The 8,596-nt window shown below is 39.3% G+C and overlaps 1 protein-coding gene across 1 annotated transcript; it reads left to right on the top strand.

Annotated features, from left to right (window-relative positions):
* Positions 1 to 1,254: 1,254 nt before the first annotated feature.
* LOC114649367 (uncharacterized protein K02A2.6) lies at positions 1,255 to 5,203 on the top strand. Its single transcript, XM_051924715.1, is given in 2 exon segments — positions 1,255 to 2,089; positions 2,175 to 5,203. Coding segments are annotated over 2 exon segments (3,864 nt in total).
* The last annotated feature ends 3,393 nt before the right edge of the window (positions 5,204 to 8,596 follow it).

Genomic DNA, 8,596 nt, shown 5'->3' with positions numbered 1-8,596 from the left:
AAATAATGCATTTTTTTGCTTTCCCTGTTTGCTGTTTCAAAGTAACCAAAGTCCAGAACCAAAGAGTTGTGGACAACGATGGGGATACAAGACCTAAAACATCTTTCTGAAAAATGCAAGTAGCATGAAAATAGCTATAGTCAACTAGGGTACTGTTTTTCAACCAGTGTACCACGGCACAGTGGCACGCCATGACAACTACCCAGGTGTGCTGTGCCATGGAAATAATTGTGTAGAGCAATTGGGTCTGAACCTGAGAGGGACAAGCTTTGCAGCTGGTCGAGACTTGTCTGAAGAGTATAGGACTACCTGAAGAAGCTGGCTGAATAGCAGCTCCACAATCGCCATGCAGAGCACTTCAGATGTTTCTCTTGGATTCTAGTGCCCATCTGCCCATAATGTGTGGTCACAAGCAAGCCTCAAAGTGCTGGTGGATAATGGGCATACAAGTTCCTTCTGAAGCAGAGAGGGGCAGGCAAAGGGGTGAAACAGCTTGGAGATGACACCAAAGTGCTGTGTCTGCGAACGCTGATCTCTGACCTCCTTTTTTTCTCCAGAAGTCTCGCTTCTTTCAGGCAGTTTAGCACGCATATGAGATATACTATATATGTGTTTGTGGTTATTAAGATAGTGGCGTGCCGTGGAATGATTTTGGATACGAAAAGAGTGTCACTAGGTTGGGAAACACTTATGTAGATAAAAGCATGAGGCTATTTTTTTTTGGAAGGCTTAGCAAAATTATTCAGTTTAGGCAGAAAGTAATTGAGAAATTGTCAGACCTGAAGGAAAGGAGGGCAAAATTTATAGGCATCCTGATCTTAAAGACAGATTATGTTATGTATATGTAAAAATTTAATACTAAATATAAGTTCTATTTAATGTTTCAAATAATTGCATTGAATGTGTTATGTGCCTGCACCCTGGTATTAAGGTGCACGTTACAGCCGGAACTTGTTTCTATACATAAAATGGTGGAAGTTTGGTGATTGCCGTATTTGTGTCTTTCTTTATTAACTTACTATTATACTGTTGGTTTACGTGTAAAAACACAACAGAATTGGCGACGAGAAAATAAATAACCCTGCCGCATGCTGACTGTTCAAAACCAACTGAGCTTCTCTGCTTTGCATTGAGTGAATTTCCATGTTTTCTATGTGCTTCGTGGCATACTGAAGAGCGCACCCTGGGCCTGCCAGAAGAGAGACGGATAAAACACAGAAGTGAGTAAAGAAAATCTTAAGAATTTGAAACAAGATGTATGGCTGTGTAGGTCAAATGGCTGCTTTTGACAGCACCGAGGAGGAATGGGCTACTTACATTGAGAGACTTGAGCAGTACTGCCTCGCAAACGATATCGGGAATGAGAGGAAGGTGGCTGTGCTTTTAAGTGTAATGGGTCCGAAAACTTATAATCTGTTGCGCAGTCTAGTGGCACCGTTGAAACCCGCAGAAAAATCATTTAAAGATATTGTGGATGTATTGCAAGCACATTTGAACCCAAAGCCGATGATTATTGCCGAGCGGTTTCGCTTTCATAAACGGGACCAGCAGGAACACGAGTCAATTGCGGACTATATTGCTGAGCTAAGGCGGCTTACAGAGCACTGTCATTTTGGCGAGGGCTTGTCCGACACGCTAAGAGATCGACTCGTGTGCGGGCTTCACAACGAGAGCATACAGAAACGGCTCCTCACAGAAAGAGATTTAACATTACAGCGCGCACAGGAAATAGCGATTTCAATGGAAACGGCGGAAAAAGACGCCTTAGAATTTAAGAGAAAAGTGATTTCACAGTGCAGCCTCAATAAGGTTGTAGCAAAGCACGCTGAGAAAATGCCATCCTGCTTTAGATGTGGAAAAAAATCGCACGTTCCGACTGAATGTTGGTTTAAAGATAAAGAGTGCAGACAGTGTAATAAAAAAGGGCACATCCAGAAAATGTGCAGAATGAACGAAAATAAAGGGAAGTCACATAAAATGGGTAATAAAAGCAAAAAGGTGCATGAAATTGATAAAACCAACTCCAGTGACTCTGAAACTGAACATCTGTCTTGTCTAGAGCTCCATTCTATTAAACACACTGACCGCAGTATAATATGGGTGGCACCCAAAGTGGAAGGAGTGACATTAAAAAATGGAGTTAGACACCGGATCAGCCCTGTCAATTATTTCAGAAAAAGATTATAAAGAAAAATTTCCAAATGTGAAACTGAAAGGCACTTCAGTAATACTAAAAACATACACAGGTGAAAAGATTGCTCCCATTGGTAAGCTTAAGGTGACAGTTGTGTATGAAAGCCAGAGACATCTGCTGGATTTATATGTGCTATCAAGAGGAGGTGTTCCCTTATTTGGACGTGAATGGCTAAAAAGTATCCAGCTTAACTGGCAGTCCATAAAAGAAATGCATTTCACCTCAGGACTGAGCATATTTCCTAAGCAAGAAAAGCTGAATTCACTATTAGTTCACTATGTACAGGTGTTCCAAGAGGGAATTGGGACTCTCAAACATATCAAGGCACACATTGCAGTGGAAGAGGATGCACAGCCAAAGTTCCATAAGGCTCGCCCTGTACCATATGCTATTCGCCCTAAGGTTGAGGCAGAGCTCAAGCGTTTAGAAGGACAGGGTGTCCTCTCCAAAGTCAATTGGTCTGAGTGGGCAACGCCCATCGTGCCCATGATCAAGAAAAATGGTGCTGTACGCATCTGTGGTGACTTTAAAGTCACATTAAATCCTGTACTACATGTCGACCAATATCCTCTACCACGCATAGAGGATATCTTTGCCTCACTTGCTGGTGGCGAGAACTTTTCAAAGATAGATTTGTCCCAAGCATATTTACAGATGGAATTAGAGGAGTCATCTAAAAAGTACCTCACTATTAATACTCACAAGGGACTCTTCCGTTATAACAGACTGGTTTTTGGAGTTTCGTCTGCTCCTGCTATGTGGCAGAGAGCAATGGATCAGGTGCTACAGGGCATCCCTGATACTCAGTGTTACTTAGATGACATAATTGTAACTGGTACAGATAATAGTGCACATCTGACAAACCTTGAAGCAGTCCTTACTAGGCTGTCAGAATTTGGACTGAAAGCAAATAAAAGTAAATGCCAATTCTTTAGGGACTCTTTAGAATACTGTGGACATATTATTGATAAGAATGGCCTCCATAAATCCCCAGACAAGATTGATGCTGTCCTGAAGGCACCTCAGCCTGAAAATGTGACCCAGTTACGTTCTTTCTTGGGCCTTGTAAATTACTACCATCGATTTTTGCCAAATCTTTCAACAGTGTTGCATCCACTAAACTGTTTGTTACAAAAAGGAAATAAATGGGAATGGTCACAAGATTGTGAACAAGCGTTTAATACTGCCAAATAGCTGATTACATCTGATGAAGTGCTGACACATTTTAATCCAAAGTTGCCATTGCGCCTGGCTTGCGATGCATCACCGTATGGCATTGGTGCTGTTCTTTCTCACAAGATGCTTGATGGCACAGAACGACCAATTGCTTTTGCATCAAGGTCTCTAAGTCCTGCTGAAAAGAATTATGCACAGATAGACAGGGAAGGTCTAAGCCTAGTGTGGGCTGTAAAGAAATGTAATCAATACCTATATGGTAAACATTTCACATTAGTTACTGATCATCAGCCCTTAGTTGCTATTTTCAGTCCTCATAAGTGTGTTCCAACCATGGCTGCAGCACGCTTACAACGATGGTCTTTGTTTTTAGGCGGCCATGACTACCACATTGAATTCAGAGGCACAAAACAACATGCAAATGCAGATGGACTTTCCCGTCTACCTTGTGAGTTTAAGGGAACTCAAAACCTTTCCGATCCAGCTGAAATTTTTCATCTAACACAACTGGAGCCCTTACCCATTACAAGTGCTCAAATTCAGAAAGAGACAAGTCGAGATCCCACTATGGCCAAATTATTTGACTTGATAATAAAAGGTTGGCCTTCTAGAAGTGATGCTGATCTCCCTGAGTACTCAAATCGACGTGACCAGTTATCAGTGTGTCAAGGATGCATTATGTGGGGCACAAGAGTGATCGTACCACCCAAACTTCGTACAAAAATACTTGAGGCACTTCATGAAGGTCATTTAGGTGTTGTAAAGATGAAAAGCTTAGCCCGAAGCTACATATGGTGGCCTGGAATTGACCTTCAAATAGAGAATCTGGCCAAGTCATGCACAGGATGCCAACAGACTCGGCGACAGCCCCAAAGCGCTCCCCTTCATACCTGGGAATGGCCAAGCTCTGTCTGGCAACGACTTCACATTGACTATGCAGGACCTTTCCATAATCGAATGTTTCTCATTGTGGTTGATGCACATTCAAAATGGCCTGAAATTTTTGCAGTAAAAAAGGCAACATCATCTAAAACGGTAGATATACTCCACACCTTATTTGCACGTACTGGACTTCCAGAACAACTAGTCAGTGACAATGGCACTCAGTTTACATCTGCTGAGTTCCAGGCATTTGTAAAAAAAAATGGCATTAAGCACATCACCTCTGTTCCTTACCATCCTGCAACAAATGGTCTAGCTGAACGTTTTATTCAGTCCTTCAAACTATCTATGAAAGTCATGGAAAAGGAAAAAGAGTTGCTACATGTGAAAATTGCAGGCTTCCTTCTAGCCTATCGAAACACAGCTCACTCAACCACAGGTCAGACTCCAGCAATGCTTTTCCTGGGAAGAAGCTTGAGATCACGCTTAGATCTGCTAAAACCTGATTTGCGTATACATGTGCAAAAGAAGCAGTGCTTCCAAGACCAAAAACAACGCAAGCTTAGAATATTTGAGGTTGGACATAAAGTGCTTGCTAGAGACTACCGACACTCAAATCAGAAATGGCAACCTGGTAAGATTGTGTCAAAGACTGGTCCACTGACATACACAGTGCAGGTGGGGCATGATACAGTCTGGTGCAGACATATCGACCAGCTTCTAGATGCACAAGCTCAGGAAGACACATCACAAGACGAGGCTGAGGAGCTGATCATTCCTCAGAACTCAAATGAGTTTACCTTCTTGACACCTGATTCATCCCTTGCTGCTGGTGAATCTCAGCCTCAAGAATCTGCTGAATCAACCTCATCTCAAATGTCTGCTCCACCTACACAAGAAAGACGCTATCCTGAGAGGATTCATAAACCTCCTGAAAGGTTGAACTTGTAGTCAATATTAATGTTAGCTTTGGTAAGCTGCATTTCGCCATATATAAATGTTTCAGTACACCGTAGTAAATGGTGCACTTTTATATAGTATGCTTTAGCTGTCTTTATATTCATGTTTTGTATCCATGCCAAGTGTTTGGTAGATATGATATATATAAAAAAAAAAATACTGTTATACATCCAAGCTGGGTGGGAGGAAATGTTATGTATATGTAAAAATTTAATACTAAATATAAGTTCTATTTAATGTTTCAAATAATTGCATTGAATGTGTTATGTGCCTGCACCCTGGTATTAAGGTGCACGTTACAGCCGGAACTTGTTTCTATACATAAAATGGTGGAAGTTTGGTAATTGCCGTATTTGTGTCTTTCTTTATTAACTTACTATTATACTGTTGGTTTACGTGTAAAAACACAACAGATTAAGATTTAGATTGGACTTGTCCTGTGGGTGTAGTGCAAGACTGGTTGGGGAGTGAGTTATATTTTAAGATGTTGGGGAGGGGGGGTTACTTTGTGGATCTTACAATGTGAATTTGTGCCCAGGTGAGGTAACCCTGGCAAACTTGCATAGGACTGAGAAGACTGGCAACAAGTGCAGAATAAAATAAGGGTGTGAATGACTCTGTGGGTGTGGTAAATGATAAACTGGGGTGTAGGAATTAAGAGCAATTAGCGGACTAGTGATTGTATGGTGTGGATTTATGGAATACAGTGGGAATGGCCAAGAACTAGGTATTGCATTAGCAGAGGCAGAATACGATTTTTATTGACTTAAGGTATAGATGTGTAGTGTAAAATTTGGGTGGCAGGTGCACCTGTTCCTTTCAACATATATAGGACAAGTTATGGGACGAATATAGGGAATTTTCATGTCACAAACTGAAGTTTTAGAGCACAGTAGAAATTGGAAAGCTGGAATCACATTGGGCAGCATGGTGGAAAGTGTATAATACATTTTAGCCTGTATTTGTCCAATGGGTCTGGTACTGAACAGGCCAAGAAGTGCATTGACACTATGATGAGGAACACAAGAGCATGTGGAATGAGCAGATATATAGATAGTTATGAAAGGGACTATATAATAAAGAGATGTAAAAGGTACTATACAATAGATAGATAGATAGATAGATAGATAGATAGATAGATAGATAGTGGTCGAAAGTTAACATCTTATTAAAGAAAGAAACATCCTCTAACAGGACAATTCAGTAATCAGGCTGGAGAAAAGCTGTTCATTGTATCTTTTAATGAATCCTCTGCAAAATGCCTTGGCGGGAGCATTCTTTAAAAGCAGTCTGTTACAGCATGGTCAAAATGATCAGAATGGTCAGAGAAACAAAGAATAGAGGTTCATTTTATAAACTGTTGAATTTACATGCAGTGTCAATCAATGCATACATTTTACTCTGGTTGGTTCGTTGGTTTACACCCAAATGATTTATATAAAATAAAAGTCTATTATATTATATTCTGGTTCTTCTTATACCTTTTGAGATGAGACACCACCCTTGAAATTTCTGTGCATATAACAATTGTCCATTCTCATTTATAGGACATCGTATCTATCTATCTATCTATCTATCTATCTATCTATCTATCTATCTATCTATCTATCTATCTATCTATCTATCTATCTATCTGCTGATTTCTTAGTCATCCTTTAGTACATTTTGTATATTACATCAAACTTTCTTCTGGTACATTCTTTATTTACTTGACCATCTCAGTATTTTTCTTAAACCAATTCTTGTATTTTAGTGTACATTTTGTTGACCTGTATTTGGTTTCCCACATTTATTAACCCTTTATGCTATTTCTTTAAGATGAATGCTATGTTACCCTAAAATTATTCTTCCACAATAGATAGATAGATAGATAGATAGATATAAGTGAAAGGCACTATATAATAGATAAGTGCTGCTTCAGTTTGTCCCCATAAAAACTGTGCCTACAATGCAAATTGTTTTCACCAGCTGCCACTGGTGTTCAGTAATATCCATCTACCCGTTGTCATGTTAACCGTATATTTTTTTGTGCCCACTTTTAACCATACAACATTAATTGGCTCTAAGAGATTTGTGTCATGCTTTCTTTGGAACATAATACAAAAGGCAATTCATAGACCTAAGACTTCTTTGATTATCACAAGTAAGATGACAATGCAACGATGGTGCTCACCATATTTGAATATGCATTGTAAGCTATTTGTGTCAAAAAAAAGTTGGGATGATTTCCAAATTAAACGTTTTCATTCCAAAACATATACTGATTTTTGAACAAAAATGTCAGTCATATAGTCATACAATGAATTTGACTTGAGACATCATTCACTGCAGTCAGAATATACATTGAGACAACAGACAAGGCACAGAAAGTGCCTAAATCTCAGTCTCATAATATACTTGTTGAAGGAGCCAATCCACCACAGCAATGGCTACTCCCTGAGTATGACAGCAATCCGAATGACCAGGCCAATGAAAGATGTTCCCGCTTACAGAGATCTGGCACCACAAAGTTCCAGTCCCCAACAGGCCTGAATCCACTGGCTCTCTGGTGGTTTTGACTCTTCCAGGGGTTTATTTATTTATTTGTTTGTTTGTGTGTTTTAATATCAATAAAGGTTTTCTTTACAATTATTCATTTATTATCAAATTTACCTAATCCTGATAGTGTTAGGCACAAGTTAGAAATCAAATCCAGACAAAAAAGGCAACAATAATACAACAAAATGAAAAAGCTTGAAGAAAAGAATAAGGTGCATCACCAATGGAATTCATTGAGCCACCTTCAAAAATGCTAACAACAGAGATAAGGGATACAAGTAAAATGCTAAGTCTCACCAGTTGGCATATACCGTCATTAGTAAAACATAAAGGCTGTGCTTCTTAAACCTGAAATCTCTGACCAACTGCTGCTTCGTGCCACAACTTTAAGCATCCATCAAAGCAAGCAAATATGTTTTTCATGTCATTCAAGATATTGGAACATAACTGCCTCATTTCTGGTTTATCCTTTTTTAATATAATTGCTTTAAAACAATTGTTTTAAAGAGCAATTTTAATTTTAGTAAAGTTCATTTTAATTAAGTCAGGCTCAGCCAACTACCAGTTCTGAACACAGTCTGTATCTTATTTGTCTTTTTCAGACATTTATTTATGTATATTTTATGTTTTACAGTTGTTTTTGTTACTTTAAATTTACATTTTTCATATTTGTATGTAATTTCTGTAATATGTGTTTACTATTTAGTATTTACATACTCTGTCTTTAAGATAATGTACGTTCCTTGTGTTCTGTGGATGGAGCCCCAAAAGGCAGGTCCCCCATGCTGTCACACCTGAGTGTCTGCTCTCCACCTTCATATTTCTGCTGATAAGATGGCTTTTCTC

Source organism: Erpetoichthys calabaricus, chromosome 3 (assembly GCF_900747795.2).
Source record: "Erpetoichthys calabaricus chromosome 3, fErpCal1.3, whole genome shotgun sequence".
Classification (NCBI taxonomy): Eukaryota; Metazoa; Chordata; class Cladistia; order Polypteriformes; family Polypteridae; genus Erpetoichthys; species Erpetoichthys calabaricus.
Note: the sequence above shows the minus strand (reverse complement) of the source record. Positions and strands in the feature narration are given on the sequence as shown.